Here is a 19,282-nt window from a genome sequence, read left to right on the forward strand (position 1 = left end):
CCTTTAGTAGTATAATAACGGTAATGGGTTATATTTATGTATGCAGCTGACGTTTTGCCATAGCCAGGCTTGTCTTGCCAACTGGATCAGCACGGGAAGCTACAGTGTGCTCTACTTTAGACAACAGCACTTATTTTGCATTGAGAAGTTTTATTTGTGTAACCCCAACCCACAGTGTGCTCGTCACACCTGTACCAAAAGTAATAGAACACTGTGGAGAAACTACTAGCAGCCCCTTGATGGGCTCTAAAGCAGATGAATTGCACTTGCTTTGGGGCTTTTTACATTGAACTGACTTGTCTTGAGATGGAGAGGATGTGACAGGGTGCATTAAGCTGATCTGTCTCCTCTCAGTTGGATTAAATTGCTATCCTTATATATTAGCCTGGAGCCAATCGGCCATTGACCATCTTCTCAGTGTCCTGCATTCTGAGTGTCTCGTCTTCATGTATGGACAATATTGTATGCATGCTGACTTTATTTTTACAGATCCCACATAAGGAGGCTTTCCACACCCCGAATCATTCGGTGTGTGTATGTGTGAGCGGCGATGCACTCTTGAATGCTAAGAGAGCTAAGTGGATCAATGTCTCTGCCCAAAGCTGGGAGATGCAAATCTAAATTGAAGTCTTGGGTGATTTACAAAGTAGAGAAAGAAAATGAATGGCTACAGATGTCGAGGAGAACACAGCAAAATAATTCAATTACCTAAGTGTGGAATGACATTTGATCTAATCAGATCTATTAATGCCAGCAAGGTCAGGCCAAAAGAAAAGGGCACTCTTCTAGTTAATAGCGATTAGCAAGCACATCTCAAATGTCTATGAGGCGAGAGAAAAAATGTCACTTGAGGAATAAAAAGGCTGATAACATGCCTCTTTTCACCTTTGAGCTAGCAGACTTTGCAGACTGAATCTAAATCATACATGACTCAGTACTTTAATTTCACTCCCAATCTGGGATTCTTTTTTTCCCCCCTTCTGTTCACGCTGGATAAAAGTTGCTGAAATATTTCGGAGTGTGTTTCAAACAACTGAATGCCCTGTAATCCTTATGAACAAACACGAGGGGAGAAAAAAGGGAGTTTCAGCAATAATTCTGGTTGATATCGTCAGCTCACTTTCTGCTTATGCATGCGTTTTATCCTCTCTGCTCTAAGTGGCACATTACTTTGTTGTATCTCAGGCTTAAATTCAGCTTTATTGTGTTTTGCTAATCCACACCCGGGGAGATGCTCGGGGAGTGTGTGTGTTACATGTGCTTTTGAATAGATTATTGATTAAGCGTTAATATTTCATTTCCGCTCATGAATAGGATGCTGTGCAAACTGACACTCGCATTTAAAAGCATGGCTGGAGGAGGTGGGGGGTGTTATCGGGGGTGTCGGCCTCCATCAGAGCCATTCTCCCCCTGGAGGTGCCCCCATGCGTGTTATTGTCTTCTATTTTAAGTGCCTCCCCACCGAGTGAGGCCCAGACAGAGCTGTGCAGAAGTCTGCCAGTGTCGCTCTCCCGCAGAGAAGACAGCGAGTGTGTGAGTGATACGCAGATTTGGTTGTCCGTCCAGGAAGAGAAACTTTACTCTCTGCAGGCACAGACGCATACAGCAGCAGCAGCTATCCCCCAGTGATGGTTCTTCAAAATGCCAGATCTACAGTATCTTGAGTTACGACAGTTTACTTTGGCACAGTAAAATGTCAAGCTAAGGGTGTTTTCTTTTATATTCTCTTTCCCCAGTTTGTTAGCTCACTGTGGCAGAAACACACATATGCTACGAGTGTTTCTAGAATTGTTAAACATATTGGTAGATATTACTCTAACTTGATTAGGTTCATGACAGGGAAGAGCTTTTATTTATCATCGTCCATATCTCATATGCTCACTAATACCTTTTCACTAATTGGCCAGCCTTTTGGAATGGGCCTAAATGATTTATTATTGACCATTTTAAATCTGTTCCATTTTTACCTAGGTCTTAGATCAGTGTCATTTGGTAGGATAAATGTGAGGGATAATCTTAATTGAGAGAGAGAGTAGAGTAATTACCTTGGTCATACTAAAGGCCTGTGTTTTCATACATTTTCAACACGAATGTTCTGGCTTTATAAGAAAATCAGACAGCTGGGCTACGTACAATGTTAGGGCCAACAGTGGTTCTGACTCTGTAACGTGTCTTTTTACAAAATGTAAATCTTTTATTTTTAACCTCCGTAACCAAAAACAAATGGAAATGCAACTGCAGACTTCAGTCTGTTGTCAGATTCTCGTACGTTTTGCAGCTTAAGCTGGGCCTACACTTCATGATTTTTAGCCCAATTTTAGGTCCGAGTTTTCTCCATGTCAAATCTGACAGATTTCAATAGGGGGACACTTTTGTATAATGCAATACCTTCAGCTAATAACAAGACTAAAATAAAATTCTTTACTAATGGCCTGGACACTGCAGAGAATCAGCATTGGGCTGCTAGTGAGCAATTAGGGGTAGTTACTCAAAAAAAGAACTTATTCTTAGTAAGTTAGTAACTGTAAGGCCATCACAAGAATTGAAGCTGTGATGTTACACTGCTTGGTTAAAAAGAAAAAGTAATTATATTATTGCAATGCACAACTTTGTGTAGACTCAATGTAGGGATCAGACAGCTTTTCAGTAGCATATCGGTAGTTACACATACTATAATTTATTAATAGCCATATGCTTGACCTCACGTCACGACAATGTCAAAATATGCACATTTGTTAATGCTGGAAATATTTTATTCTTTTATTATTTTATATTATTAATGTTGCTTTATGCTTGGGATATTCAATAATAATCTGAACACAGTGCATCCTGGGGGGTTTACATCCAAATTTCATGCAGTCAAGTGAAGTGTAAATGTGATCCAATCACTAAAAATGCATATTAATGCATTAGGTGTAAACAGACCCTTTCTGTGTGAAATCCTTATCGAGGTGCTATTAAGCTAAAAAAGTAGGTAAAGGAATCCGTAGTCCGTAACTGTAATGCCATAACAAGATTGATTTTTGCACTGCAAATCAGACTCACATGAAGCACTTGTGAAAATCTCTGATAAGCTTCAGACAGTTTGTGCAGCTCTGTGAGTGGAGGGTCTGAGGCTGAGAGGGTTTGGCTTTGAAAATTCTTTTTTGCGTATTACACATACTATAAATACACATACTATAATGCATATGGGCCATACGCCTGACTGCACGTCTTGACAGTGTACAAACAATAATTTTGTGCGTTTTGTTAATCCAGAAAATAGTTTATTATTTTATATTTATGTTGCTGTAGTGATGGTATTTTGCCCTTCATTGTTATATTCCTTCAGCTCCACTGCCTGGGCATCTGTGTATGTGAGTGTATTTGCAGCTGTGGATTAGCTCAATCCTTTCAAGCAAACCATATAGAATTGTTGCACCTCCAAATTTCAGGCTCACTGCATGTGCATTACATTCACTGTTGTGCAGCGGATGCCGCCGAACTGAATATTTATCCTTGCTTTGATGTTCTCTGTGGAAAATCCCATCATTAAGCATGGCTTCCTGCCATGAACTGCTGTGACAATATGTGACCACTTCCTCTGGCTCCTCTGGTCGAGAGCCCTGGTGACAGGGCACACAAAAGAAGCAGTAGAGATCACTCAGGCTCATTCTGAACATGGGACAGTACGCACTGATGCGTTCACCATCTAGGCGAGAACTAAAGCAACATGACAAAGTGAAAGCCATGGTTCCATGTCCACTGTGAGACGAAGCGAGGAAGCTGTCAGTCAGAGCTAAAGACATCCAGTCTGGAGTTTTTTGTAAGGATTGAATGCCATCTTTATGGCTTAAAGAGGGTGAGTGGCAGGTTCCTCGTCGTGGACTGTGAAGAACAAGTGCTGGATGATGGCCGTGGCAACCTTGTCATCTCTCTGACACAGATCATGATTGAAGATGCGCTGAGCTTATGTAACGTGCTGCTGACGCACAGGCCGACTCACCATCATCTGCTGAAAATGGCCTTTTTCTATCACGTTAATTGTCCTTTTAGAGCTTGGCCTGCTGAAAATTTGCCATCTCCACATTATTTCCAGTCAACATGAGTCCTCAGTTATAACCCCCAGCACAATGCAAAAGACTAAAGCTGTAACACTTTCAATACAATATTGAAAAAATGGAATAAGGAAGACATAAAGCAGTGTATTGAATTTTTAACTGTGTCACAGTTCATCCCTCAGTTATGTATCACTTGCTAAAGTAATTGAAACTATACCTTTGAAGTTATAGTTAATGCTAGTGTTCAAAACAGTGATTGTAAGGCCCAGTGCTATTTTGTATTGTTACCCCTACCCCTTGGAACTGAGTTACAATGGGTAGTGGTTGAAATCCTCCCCTATGAAAAGGGACAACCCCCAAATAAAAAAGAACATTACCTCATTAACAGGCTTCTAGCGGTTAGAGAAGAGAAAGGAAGAGAAAAAAAAACAAACGTGCAGCACTGGCACGTAACACCCCCAACTATGGCAACTGACAGTCTCGTACTCACAACTGTCATAACTTCATACTAACAGACTGATTCATCTACGTTTGTGCTGATCAGCAGTATCGATTCAGCAAAACCATTTTGTTCCAATGTCGCTATTAATACACTTGAAAAACTACTACAGTGATGCAAATCAATTTTACCCTCTTTCTGCAGGCCCCATAGTAAAATGTAAAGTTGGATATTTTTATATTATTATAATCAAATACAAAAGTTTTCACTGTATCTCATTCTCAGATTGAGTAGAACATTGTTGGCTCACTGTTTACACAATTTATTAATGTGTGTTTTATGTCCGGATTGTATCTAGATAAACTTTGGCCCAAAGTTTAGTTTCATTAAAATATATCTCCATTGTGGTCAGAAGAGATCTGCTTTTGCTTTATCTGCATAAAAAGCAGCAACCCCATTGCGACCCAGAATGATAAGCGGTTTAGATTGTGTGTGTGTGTGTGTGTGTGTGTGTGTGTGTGTGTGTGTGTGTGTGTGTGTGTGCATATCAACGTGTTTCCATTTTAAATGAGCAAACCTGAAAATGTTTATCACACCGCTACAAGAGTGATTCTGCTTAAAACTTTATTGTGTTACATACAAGCACCCATATCTTCACACTGATAATGCACCAGATAGTCATATGAGGTACAGTATATCAGAAATATTTTGAGTATTCGTGAACATCCCCACACGTTTTCATAGATGAAGTGTGGAGGAAGAGCCACAAAAGTAAATAGCGAGACTTTATTATATACATATAATCCTCCTCTATTTCATCTGAACATATTCAGTGCAAACATGTATGAATAAATAATGCAGTATAAGCATAAACAAACTTTAAAATCCATTTCACGCTGCCCAGTTGAACTGCTAGCATTAGATGTGGCATATTACAGAGTCTGGTGACGGCATGCAGTGAGTTATTCATTCACACTGTGCTGAATGTTGGGGTGTTTTAGGTGAGCGGTGAACCTGAAAAGACAGGATGGAACTGGGTTTTGATTGACAGGCAGATTGAAGGCAATCAGTCCCAAGTAAAAGCGTCCACCTCCTGCTGCCGTCGCCTCATGATTTCCTCCAGCTCAGAGTCACCACTGTTGCTCTGAGAGAGAGAAGGAATATAGAGAGAAGTTTACCAAGCGCATCTGCGGTGATTAGGCATGCGTTTGTAATATGTGTCCTCATGAGCATTCCTGTTGTTAATTAAGCTTTAACAATGTAGCTGATGTCCTTGCGGTGCTCTGAGTGACTGACCTCTATCTGGGCCTTCTGCACGCTGATCTGGCTAAAGACCCGAGAGCCCTCATCACCACACACTGCCTTGAGTTCATCCTTACTCAGAGAGAAGAGCTGTGCTCCAGTCAGAATACCCAGACAGTCCACCACCCTGAAGCAGCAGAAACAATAACACCCTGTTCTCTTAAATAGCTCCAATAGTTAAAGAATGGAAGGATCACGTTAAAACAAGTTTGTCAAAAATCGAATTATTCATTTTTATTAATAAAACCAAAACGAGTTTCTATTACTTTTAACTGCTTAATGTCTTTATTGGAAACAGTAAGGATATGAACCAAAACACTACGTAGCACATTAAAAAAAAAACTTGAGTCGCTAAAAAATAATGTTCTGTTGTGAGATAAAACTGCAAAACAATGTATTTTACAAAATATGTATGTATAAATAAACAGCGTCAAAATACATAGTCTGACAGCCACATATAGATTATAAAAGTAAAAGTTATGAAAAAAAATTATTTACATTTTTTTTCTTCAAACGATAACTATAAAAACTGAATATGTTGCCGCAATGAGAATTTGGTCTTTTATGTTGAAAAATGTTACTAAAAACCCATTTAAAGTCATTCGATCATTTTTCATCATTCAACCACACCTCATTGTTTTTGTAGCCAATTAAAAGAGAAAAGCATTAATTTTAGTTATTACATTTTATTACATCATCTATATGTGAGAATAACTCTTTACCCATATATAATTCACAAACTCAATACGAAACTGTTCATATGTGCAATAATACCAATTGTGTGTGCAATAACTCAGAGGGACACTAACTTCATTTAAATAATTATAACTGCTTTATACCTGATGTTTCATATTACTATCACAATCACTGCCACCTTACTATATTCATAAGTACTTAAATCTGGTGTACATACTGTACATTTCTCTATATTGTCTTAAATTATTAGTAAAGTGTTTATTTTTATTTTAAGTGGCTGCAACTGTAACAACAACAATTTCCCCCTGGGATCAATAAAGGAATCTGAATCTGAATAATCACTCGGCTAAGATGCAATGCGTTCATACATCCAGCTATAAGTATAAGAATATTTTTATAAGCTTGAAATGCAACTGAGTTACAAATCCCATGGCAGTGTTGCTGCTTCATGGGGTGATAGCCATGTCACATATAATACAGACTTTGGTGTTTATTTTGGGAATATATTTGTGAAAACAATGTTTCTGTCATTTACTGTCATTTTATCATTTGTGACTCTGGTATAACTGAAAATGGGTGTGACATGACCAGTTATGTTGTTACATTCTGAATGCAAAAAAAAAAAACTGCAAAAGAAAAAAGAAACAAAAAAACTGTAATTTTGCTCTGGGATCAATAAAAGGTTCTGATTCTGTTTCAAACAGCAGGGCAAGTTCATAACATAACATAAGCAGGGCAAGTTCATAACATCATGACTCTGTAGTCAACAGTGAGCGTCACAAATCATTAGTAACCCTAAATGGACTTGATTACATGGTTTCTGACATGGTTACCTATAAAAACCGAGGTCTGTTTGCGGTTAATTAACAGCTCATCACAAGTTTGTTGTGTATGATGATTTAGGTATGCAGTTTAATGCTAATCTAGTAGCTTTGCTTAGTTAGCTACATCTGCCTTGTAGCTCCAGTGCAAAACTAAAGAAGCTAATTTCAGTCTTTACTGGTCAGTTACAAATGAGTGAGTGGAAAATTGGTTACATTTTTACGACTGCGTAATTTTTAACCCATCCGTTCTCAGACTCATGAATGGTTTGCTAGCTTAGCCTGTAATACTTTAGCTCCATTCATACAGATACACATGCTCAAGTGCACAAGAAGGCACACTCACGGCCGGGAGAAGCCCTTGGCATTGAGCCAGGCATGGACCTCGTATGGCTGAGACTGGTAGGTGATGGGAGCCGTTCTGACAGAATGCTCCACCCGGAAGTTGCGAGCAGGAGGCTGAGCTCTACTGTCTGTAATTCTCTTCAGAAGCTCATCATTCATCTCCTTCTGCTGGGTACGGCCTGACAAGTGTTAGAACAAAGTTTGCAAAATACTTTGATTTTTTTTTCTTTTCTTGCTCCATTTTGATTTTTCTAAATTGTTATTCATATGTATATATTTATATTTACATTTACAGCATTTAGCAGACTCTCCTATCCAGAGCAACTTAGAAGAAGTGCTTTATCTCGAGAAAGTATCTTTGCTAGTTACCAATAGCTTAGAGAAAAAGACAGTCCTGAGCTCAGATACTGCTAAAAACAAAGTCAGGGTAGATTCAGAGAGAAAAGGAGCAGAGTTGAACTCAGAACTCCGTGCCATTCAATGCAATACATTAAACTACAATACACAGTGCAATACAATAAAATATAATATATAAGTGCAGCTTACAATATATGTGTATATATATATATATATATATATATATATATATATATATATATATACGTTGGACAAGCTTTAAGGAATATTGGTGAAAGTTTCATTCAACCTATTAAGAATCTGAGGCCCGCTTTTTTAAAGTCTAGTTTCTGTTAGCTACAACAACATAGTGCAGCGTCTAGCTTTTTATACTAGAAACACAGTATTATTTAATGATTCCAAACAAAAACTGTAGCAATCCAGTTTGAATTATTTACATGAGTTATGTGCTTCAACTTATCATTAACCCTCTTTTGCACAATGTTGCTTCAGGATAGCCAGCCCACTTTTCCTCATTCTGCAATTAATGATAAATATGTAATGATTAGGAAAGTATTAATCATGTAGGGAAAAGGGCGTGGTGCAGCTTGTGGATGATACAGTTTACCTCACCAGGCAATCTCTCTCAGAAAAGCAAGTATTTGTCATTTTTCATCCATCCAAAAATATGATTTACATCTCTTAGAGTGTGAAGTTCATTTTTCAATATTCAGTATCATATAGGTAATTGTTATGTTATAAGAAGGTGCTGAAATATGTTTGTTGTCATGAAGCAACATTATGCCACAGTGGAATGAATTTAGCCAGTTGAGGTGTCAGTTATGCAGCCAATTGCAGCGCTGCAGATAATGTTTTGTTTTTACTTACAACTTTTTTTTAAATTTAGAAAAATTTGTGTTGTTGCTTATTTTGGTGCTTATCTTATTACAAATTTTATAAAGTATTTCATATCTATGCAATTTTCAAGGCTAGAAGACTTTTGCAGTAAATTGTCATGTAGCAGTCGGCCTCAAATATGTTCATAGTATCAATATTTCTGTTCAGAAAATGAACCAGTGTCCATTATTTGAAAATTATGTTCTTTTTTATGCTTTAGCATAGTTTTAACTTGTAGATTTATATGATTTTTGGTGTTCAAGAAACTGAGGCATTACTCCAGAAGGTTTTATATTGTAAACTTTTTTTTTTTTCAAAAAAATGAAATGGAATACTTTTCTGCTTTTTAGCATTTATAGTATTTAAAGATCAACAAATTGTGCAGTTACTCAGTTTCATTTGAAATATTTAGATAAAGAATCTGGTTTCCTGTTTAATGATCTGTGCCATTTGATTTCCATTGTTGCCTCAAGGCAACCTGCCCTCCCCACACGTAATGTTCAAAAAATTGCTTTTGATTGTAGTTATCAGGCTCATTTCATGTAAGAAAATTGAATCAAACATGTTTTTGCTCTCTTAATGTGTGCAATAGAGGGTTAAAATGTGATTTTTGACAGTGTTCTGTAAAGCTTGTCTAGCCCGGTGGTAGTACAAAAGAACACCTACATTTCTTCTTGGGGATTAATAAAGTATATTCATCCATCCATCCACCCATCCATCCACCCATCCATCCATCCATCTAAAACAACACATTTGTGGGAAGAGCAATGATAAGTCAGTTGATTTAAATTGAGACAGAAACAAGGTCGGCAAAGAGTGAGCCAAGACGGAGAGAAGATGGAGAAAAAGAGATGGTGCTTCAGATTGCCATAGAACAGAGTGATGAGTTCTTGGAATGGGATGCAAGCTATGCATATAGCAGCACTCTCCCACCAAATGCTTTTACCACCTCGCAGTGTTTCTCCACCTGCACTCACTCACTCCTTCCTCTATATCACAACCTCTACGCAGCACAGATAAGAGAAGTTACACACTGTCTTTGTCCCACGAGGATTTGTTCATCTCCACACTCTCTCCATGATTTACCGGAGCAGGGGGAGAGCTAGCTTTGTATGGATTTGCTGCCTGCAGAGAGAAAGAGTGTGAGTGAGAGAGAGAGAGAGAGAGAGAGAGAGAGAGAGAGAGAAAGACTGCCACACAGAGGTGGCTGTGTATTTGCAAAGTGTTAATAATGAATGAGAGTGCTGGAGGAGAGAGAGAGAGAGAGAAGGATGTGCGAGGTTTAGGGTGAATGAGTGTACCTGGCTGCTGAAGAGCGCAGCACGGTTATACTGCGGCTCTCCCGCTTTGACCTCCTCCAGCACGTTGCAGGGCACATAGCCCAGCTGACCGCTGCGGTTCCTCAGAAGCCACCACTGCTTTTCACTGTCCAGCACCTGGAGGCCACAGCATGCACGCCCACTTACTCACACACACAGCTCACACACACATGGTCAAACACACTGGCACAGCAGCACGCCTGCAGCACAGCTCAACCCACAGCACAGCTCAGACTCAGGGCTGCTCTGTCTGTTTTCATGTTACAGTGACACAGAGCAGCAATGTGCACTCAGACTCTACTCACTAAAGAGAGTTAAATAGAATGTGTGTTTTATTCAGAGGTGCAGAGGACCAGCGACATTTAACAGCACTGTAAACATAAACTTAAAATATAATAACAATATTTAAAGTAAACCTTAACAAAATATAACAAAATGAATAATAAAATATAACAAACTATAATCCTATAACTATAAAAATGCCACAAAATTTTAACGCATTCCTGGTCAGTCTTGATGAACGCACTGCAGTATCACAAAGAAGCTGCTGATATTCTCAGAACAATGGGCTGACCACCCCTGAGTCCAGCCTGATAGCACTGATAAGTGTTTGATCAGCATTGTAAGAAGGCAAAAATGCAATCATCTTCTAAGATTGAACTTTGAAGATGTGGTAAAATATCCCTGCTTATTTCTTTGTAAGCAAGTCTTCCAAATGAAATCTGTAATGAAGGCAGAGTGGACACACTAAATTCCCTGAAAAAATCAAATTATATTGAAGTATGGAGGTTTCTGTGTAATTTTCTGTTAAATACATGTTTCTGCTTTTTTCCCTGATGCTCAAAAAAAGAAAAAACTGTTCTTAAAATGAAATAAATGAAAGGAGGTCTCTGTCCTTTGCACAGCTCTGTATTGCTTACAGAACACGTTGCTCTTTCTTATGTAGTCATTAGGCTACATGTGGCTACTATTATAAAGATGTGACTTCACGTTGTGTTGTGCTGCAGGCAGTTCTGTGATATTTAAGGCTAGATTTGTGACAGAATCAGCCCACAGTTGTTTTTTTTCCTCTGATCTTCCGTCCAGCGTTTTCTGCTGGAATCAGCCTGATACCAGTACTGAGTGTTGGACCAGTGCCATTTTTATTAATTAAGATTCAGTTGTGTTGTTTTTAACATTTTAGTGGCTTTTTTGAGAGTCTACAGTATTTCTTCAGTACCGTGCCCCTTCATAATCAGTACACCAACCCACAGAGCATTCAATACCCTGACCGCAGATTGACCTCAGATGTTCTGCTACTCCTGTTTCCCACACTGGATCCTCAGCCTTTTGGCCCACACCCTGCTTCTCTCCTTCTCTCCCACGCTCAGCCATACCTGTAGCACCTCACCCTTCTGGACTGTCAGCTCGTTGGCGTTTCGGGCCACAAAGTCATAGCGGATCTTGGCACATTTGGCGTCGCTGTTAGACCTGCGCAGTGGGAAAACAGTGAACAGCGTGACGTGCTGGAGGACACTCAAATGGAAGTGTCAGATAAGGAAAAGCTTTACTTTTAGCAGTGCCTGTGATTACAGCCTGAATCAGTTCTGCAGCAGCTAACCAGCTGCACAGTCAGCACCCACTGCATTATTTTGGGAAGTTTGCCTAGAGTTATGCTGTTAGAACACCTCTGTGTACTTCCACCAGAGTGGATCTTCCCTGCAGTTTATGCTGTAGTTGGCTCAGAGTTTCACAACCTAAAAATGTGCCAAAAATGTAAACGAAGGTGTAACTGAAGACTAAGTCCCTCTGGTTAAACAGCTGCTTCTGATCATTGAGTATGTGTGCGTGTTCTGTTTGTGTGTGTGTGTGTGTGTGTGTGTGTGTGTGTGTGTGTGTGTGTGTGTGTGTGTGTGTATGTGTGTGTGTCTATTTTCCACTGCCAAATAGGGCAGGTGCTTAGTGTTGTCAGTCTCAGACAAAAACGACCCAGAAAGCGAGCAGCCAGCCATGGATAAACAACTCATTAAAATGACTCACTGGCTAAATTTACTTTGACAAATCTCTACAAATATGATAATTCTATAGAATATATTCCAAGGCGTATATAAATAAAAAATGAGGCAAATGTTGTTTACACAACTTTTTTACCCTCCTATCTTTTACTGGAAATTGCAACACATTTGAGGTGCATATTCTTCAAAATAAAGGTTCATCTGTGGTTATTGGCTTTGATCTAGACTTCTACAATCTTTAGATTTTTAAACTTCAAAAAAAGGTTCTTCACACTCGTACCTCTTGTTTACAGGAAATGAGAACCTTCCACTGAAATGGATGTTCTTTAGGGTCTTAAGTGTTTGGCTCAAAATAAATTATGACTGACAACTTTTTAAGGAAATATCTTTTTAGATGTGATGAATTGAATTTTGCCCTCTACAAAATAAAAGTTCCTAAATGATTGGCTTGACATACTGTCCCAGGAAAAAGCTTTAATTAGTATAAAACCTTTAGTTTTTCTAATTTACCAAAGAGTGTTTCTTAAAAGAATCATATATTCACATTGACAAATCTCTACAAATATGATAATGCTATATAAAAGTCTCCCAAAGTGTATAAAATGGGACTAACTCTGTTTACTGACTTTTAATGGAAACTGAGACATGCACTCTTCAAAATAAAGGTACCTCAACGGCTCTTGGCTTGGATGTAACTTCTTTAATTAGTGAAGAATCTTTAGCTCTTTAATCTTTAAAAAGGCTTTTAATACTCACCCAGCTCATTTACAAAAAAAATGAGAACCATCCACTTAACGGTTCTTTAGGTAACCGGAGAGCATGGACTCAAAACATCTGGTTAAAGTCATTTTGAGAACACTCTACAGGTGTGGTTATTTTATAGAGTGCAATTCTAATTGTTATTTTGGCTCAAAATAAAGTGAGACTCACTTTGTAAAATGAAGTTCATATCTTTTATATAAAACTGGCAAAAAAGAGAAATTCACATTCTTCAGAATAAAAGTACTTAATCAGCTCTTGGCTTGAATGTTCTCAGAAAAATCTTTAATTGGTGTAGCGCCTGTAGTTCTTAAATCTTAAAAATATCTTAAAACCAAAAAATGTGCCTTTAAAGAACCGTACACAACTCTGCAAATATGCTTATTCTGTGGAATGCCATTCTAAGGTGTATGTATTTGGCTCAAATTAAACTAAGGCTAACTTTGTTTTCCTAACTTTTTAAGTTCAACTTTTGGAAACTACCAAAAACTTGAGATGTGCATTCCCAATAAAGCATCAGACTAAAGTTAAAGTCTATTACAAATGAGACATGTGCCTGAAAATCATATTCTATTGCAGCAGTAGTAGCATGTAATGCGTTGTGAATCGACAGTTTAAATGTTCTAAGAAAAAAGTACAAGTATGCTACATGAGAGACTGGATTTCCAAGTATTATAACAAACAACTTACGACTCGAGCATCCTTTATCAGAAGAGGCTGTGCTTGCTTTGCCGTGAGCTCTGCACCCTCTGTCTCTGTGGAAAGAGATTAACTCGATGTGCTGCTGCTTGCGCACGCAGTGTAGGTCATGAATATTTTAGCAGGCCTGCATAAAGCGTGGAGAACTTTAAACTCCACACACTGGTCCCAATGCATCTTTAATGTGAGCACCTCCTCCCCTCTTTCTTGTCCAGCAGCAGGGGAAGAGGATAAGCTCTGCAGTCCAGTGTCCGGCCTCTGCTAGGGCCCTCTCTTTCTCACCCCATAAATAAATCAACGCCATGAACGCAGGAAAGCAGTACATCATTCCACTACAAGCAGATTTGTTTTCACCTGCAATTGCAGTTTTGTTTACATGCTCCAGATGCTAAAATATTTTAGCTGTCTCATAATAGCTCCTAGTCAGCATCAGTCAGCGTGTGGAATTCTCTTGCGAAGGTGTCGGACCCTTCCTGGAACACCTTGAAGGAAGTTAGCATATTGACTGTTTTGGTATATGAATATAAAATTTGGGGTCACATAACTGTTCAAAATAAGCTTGTTTTCTTAAGAATAGTTAGGAAAAGAAAACTGTCAAATCATTATTAAGGCAAAACCTGCTCTTCAAACCAGGGAAGAATGAAATAATGTTATTTTGCCAGAGGTGTCAAATCCAGGTTCAGAAAGTAAAAATCCTTCCCAGGATTTTGTTCCAACAGGCTGGACAGCTCTGCTGGTGGTGTGATCTAACTAGAGAAGCCAGCCTGTTGGAACAAAATCCTGGGAAGGACTTTTACTTTCTCAACCTGGATTTGACACCTCTGTATTTTGCTAAATGTGTACAGTATTGTGCAAAAGACCACCCTTCATTTATATACTTTCCAGCTCTTTAATCAGAGTTACTGATTACTCAATATCAGAAAAAAAGGAGAAAACATAACAGAATTTCACGGAAGCTTTAACAACCCAATATATATATATATTGCTATTTAGCGTGTCCACCCTTTACCTTTATTATGGCTTCTGTTGTTTTTGGTAGAGTTGCTTTCAGTTTTTTAAAGAAATCTGCAGGGATGTTTGTCACACCTCCAAAGTTCAGTCTTAGAAGTTTGTTGCATTTTCTGTTTCTCCCAAACCAAATTATCCCAAACACATTCAGTGATGCTGAGACCTGGACTCTGGGGTGGTCAGTCCATTGTTCTGAGGCACCTACATATCCTTTCATACTCATTGCATTGAGTGGTCTTCTCACAATGTAAGGATGTACAGAAACATTTTTTGACTGGAAATGAAATAAACCACTGTAATACTACATAGCTGTTTGATATTAACAACTTTATGCAAAATATGTTATAAAATAAAAACTTTACTTGGAAATTTTAAAAAGAAAGCACAGTGTCCTTAAACATCTGACTGACAGTGTACATAGGTTGGCACTATTTACACGCAACCTAATTGCTCTAATATAACATTCATTCTGATTAACTTGAAATCAGTCACATACAGTAAATAGCCGGGATAGACCGAATACGCACAGGTCCCAGTGAGCTGTCAAATGTCTCTCATTCACTGACCTAGTCATTGACCCATACAAGTTAATAATAACATTGGCAGGTGTTATTAGCCATAAATGTCAGTAAGTGCATGTCTGTGGGATCCTGTTTTGACCTATAGCATTAGACTCTACCCACTGGCTTACTCCAACAGTGTGTCATTTTCTTGCTAATGCTCCACACTTGGTACGCCAGACATATGGCAAGACATGCCATAAAGGAGCAGTTCACAGAAAGATCGTGTTCTGATGTTTGTTTCTTCATTTTGCACTGGAGTTATGAGGCTAACATAGATAAGAAGTAATGGAAAGGGTCTGTGAAACCCAGAATAGCAACATAGACATCAGTTTTATGAGCCCTGTAGCTCTACTGCAAAACTAAAGAAGCTATCTCATGTTTTGTCTAGTAGACTTGTTTTGGGGAAGTCAGTAAAGTAGATCTTCAGTAGGCCATTCCTTTGAAGGAAAAAGATGAAAGATTCAGATGAATTCTGATTTAATTAGTGAAAGTATTTTAGTCAGTGAGTTTTCAATTGGTCTGCCAATGGTGCCAAAGTTTTTGGTGATTATAGCTGTAGATTCTTCAGTGTAAGGGCAAAATCCCAACTGGCCTGTCCTAAATACGACTGGCCTATCATACTCTTATTTTAATGAGATTTCCTACCAGTTCCTCCTGGAGAAAGTGAATGCATAATAATTACAACAGAAGAGAGACCACTTTCCTGCCAAATTGCAAATGTTATGACAATAAAAAAAGCTGTTTATAAACATGACATGCAAAAATCTGAACATTAAACCAGTTCAATATGGATTTTGAGGGCTTCTCAATCAGCTTCTTGCTGATTCATGGTTCCAAAATCCATTGATGTGCTTAACAATCAAGGTTTGGTCGCACAGCTTGACCTTAGCTTCAGCATATAATCATAGGCTGTTTTGTTTGTCCAAATGTAAATTTGATGCATCTTCCGTGAAAGAAGTCTGTTCACTAGTTTTATGGCATGAATGAATAGGTAGGCATTTCTAAAGGCATGTTTTCTACACAGATAGAACTCTGACTGGTCATATTCCAGTAAACAAAATCTGTTCATTCTTACTTGCGTGTCACCAAACAAATGAACAATGGTGTTTACCAAACAGCTTTGTTGTATAACATACCCAGTTATTAAAATGGCATCTAATTAGAGGCATTGAGCAGGCGCTTTACATAAGATTAATTGAGTTTTTTAAGAGCGCTTTCTCTTCATTATCATTCTGTCTTGCAAATGGATTCACTGCAGTAGTGATGCATATTCATTTTCCGGAAGCTAGGAAGTAGTCGGGAAATAAGCCAAAGGTGGAACTAGACTGCAGAGTCTTGAATACATGAACCTCCCTCTGCTTATTGAGAATCAATACAAAACAATCAATATTCAGAATCAATGTAGGACTTTACACCCCTCATTAGTGACCCATACAGAATTATATAGTGAAATCTTTTTGACAACATATAGCAATAAATATACAGTTTTGTGTACTGCAGAAACCATCCATCCATTTTCTAAGCCTTCTCCATCAGGGTCGCGGGGGGGTGCTGGAGCCTATCCCAGCAGTCTTCGGGCGGAAGGCAGGATACACCCTGGACAGGTCGCCAGTCCATCGCAGGGCAGACAGACAGACACAGACAGTCACTCACACCCTGGGGTAATTTAGCATGTCCAATTGGCCTGACTGCATGTCTTTGGACTGTGGGAGGAAACCGGAGAACCCGGAGGAAACCCATGCAGACACGGGGGGAACATGCAAACTCCACACAGAGAGGACCCTGGTCACCCTGATCATTTCCTTTTACTTGTTGATTTATTTTCAAAGGGGTTAGATGTGCAACTAGGGATGCAAAAATGCTCAGCTGGTTTGTGTCTTGGCCGAGCAGTTTTGCATCCCTAGGTGCACATAAGCTGCTCTTGAGACTATTGGAGTTTAGACCATCAGGCATGCACATATCTGTAAAGTAAATACCTAAAAAGTATTCACACTACGCGATCAATGGCGGTGGCATGATACATCTGTTTTTTTCTGATACTGATATTGACATCTCAGCACTTTTTATTGAAACATTTTACTTCACCTGAGGGGCAGTCATCAGCCCTGTGACCAGAAGGTCACCGGTATGATGCCCTAAACCGACAGTATGTGACTGAAGTGCCCTTGAGCAAGGCACCTAACCCTTAACTGACTAATAAGACTCACTTGACCTTAACCACCTAACATAAACGTCTAAAGAAGGTCATCATGCTCAAACTACTCAAACACTATAGTAGCCCATAGGTAGAAAAATCACATTTAATATCATTGCATCAAACAGCGTGAGGTGGTGATATTTCAGGATAAATTTGATACAGGATTGGATCAGATTTTTTTTCCCTCTGATATCCAATTTTTTAAATCAATTTTTGATGTTGGCCTAACAACACCCATCCACATGGATTTCTCTTTTGATTGCTTTACTCATTTATGAGCAAAAAAAATGAAAATTCTGTGATAAAAAGCAAATGCAGGAGATTTTAGTAACAACACAGTCTGTTTTACTGTATCGCTGGCTAGTGTTAGCTTGTGGTTTGTTATATTATATTAGTTTATTGCTAGCGCATTATTCAAACACTACAAAGAAGGCCTTCCTAAGAAATGTGAGTGGATCGAGCAGAACTCCATTGAACCATTCTAACGACTTAAACATTGCACCTTTAAAAAAACATCTTAACGTAAAGCACGTTTTCATGCTTAGTTTTTACTGTATCTACAGATGGATTCAATCAAGACAACACTGTACTGTATCAACCTGCATTCTTTTCAAATACTTTATTAATAATTAATAAAATTAATCATTTGGCGAGTTGTTATACACCTTGGAATTAGAAGCGACTAGAGGTTTACATGAGAGGAGTTAGTGGTTTAGGCGTGTGAATAGGTCTAAATATAGATCAACACAGCATAACATAATTATAAATCCACCTTCCAAATCCTGTCTGCAGCCATCAATAATAAACCCACTGGAATTTGTGTTGGTCCCTGATTTGCTGTTTGTGTGTTGTTGCAGGCACTTAATCTGTTGTTCTGCTCTTTTCCTATAAGAGCTGGGGAGATGTCGGAGGCCGAGAACCAAATTAATGCTTTAGCCTAACAGAATAACATCTGAAAGATGTCAGTTTTAAGGTTTCCTGTAGTCAAAAACTTCCCACAAAGTTTTCACTTTGTTATGAACAACAACAGTGGCACAAAAGTTTTGATGTTTTGTTTTACCTGAGGCTTGCTGAGGCATTTCAAAGGCAAGCGGATAGAAAGGCAACCTGAGGAATAAGCAGCAGCAGATCTACCCCTAAATGCTTTTTTGGATGTGAGCCGTTCAACATGCAAGAACTCAGCCAGCAGTCGCTGATAGCATGTTCTCCTCTTCCACTGCGCACTTATAATTATTTGTGTATTGTAGAGTAATGACTGTTGATGGAGTTTTACGATATGCTGCTATTCATTTTCAAAGAGCGTTACGGGAATTGGGAGCCGGAAGAATGATGGCGTAGAAGGCAGAAAGTTATTCCACATAGCTACAAGCATAAATGTCAGTGAACAGAATAGCACTCATTAATTAAGCACTGATTGCTTTACAAATGGGCTACAGCCTCATTTAAGTCTGTCAGAGTATCACTCTAAGCAGGCTTTACTAAAGGAGAAAATACCCCATTTCTCTCCAGGACTGGGGACAATAATATTGCTGAAGATCTCATAATTTTGTTCTCAAACATTTTCTCATTAACTATTCTAAATGGCACTGATCAGCTAGGAAAAGTCATGTCTGCTTCACAATTTCCGATGTGCACATACTTTAGAGCATCCATTGTGTAGTTTTAAATATAAAAGATAGCTATTAATGAAACCGTGTACAAGTGGTTAACGCTAATGTGAAGTACAGTGCGAACCTTGCTCACGATTAAGCATCATTAACTTAATAGGGAGGTGGGGTGGAGTGGGAAGGGGGGGTGGATGGCAATCTCAGAGCAGTTCATAATTAATTAATGTGATGAATCTGGACCTACATCTAGTCTTATCCTC

At 38.7% G+C, this 19,282-nt stretch overlaps 2 protein-coding genes across 6 annotated transcripts in view; one reads left to right on the top strand and one right to left on the bottom strand.

Annotated features, from left to right (window-relative positions):
* Positions 1 to 19,282, top strand: part of mgat4c (mgat4 family member C) — a 164,158-nt gene that overhangs the window by 111,933 nt on the left and 32,943 nt on the right. The window lies entirely within an intron of this gene.
* Positions 5,102 to 13,706, bottom strand: eps8b (epidermal growth factor receptor pathway substrate 8b). The gene is made up of 7 exons (XM_037539720.1): positions 13,639 to 13,706; positions 11,572 to 11,665; positions 10,178 to 10,312; positions 9,911 to 10,001; positions 7,645 to 7,822; positions 5,776 to 5,908; positions 5,102 to 5,623 (listed from the first exon to the last, which is right to left on the bottom strand). Exons 1-7 carry the CDS (start codon positions 13,647 to 13,649, stop codon positions 5,546 to 5,548), a joined length of 720 nt encoding a protein of 239 aa, XP_037395617.1. The 5' UTR covers positions 13,650 to 13,706; the 3' UTR covers positions 5,102 to 5,545.

The sequence above is a fragment of the Pygocentrus nattereri genome, chromosome 7 (assembly GCF_015220715.1).
Source record: "Pygocentrus nattereri isolate fPygNat1 chromosome 7, fPygNat1.pri, whole genome shotgun sequence".
In the NCBI taxonomy this organism is placed as follows: domain Eukaryota; kingdom Metazoa; phylum Chordata; class Actinopteri; order Characiformes; family Serrasalmidae; genus Pygocentrus; species Pygocentrus nattereri.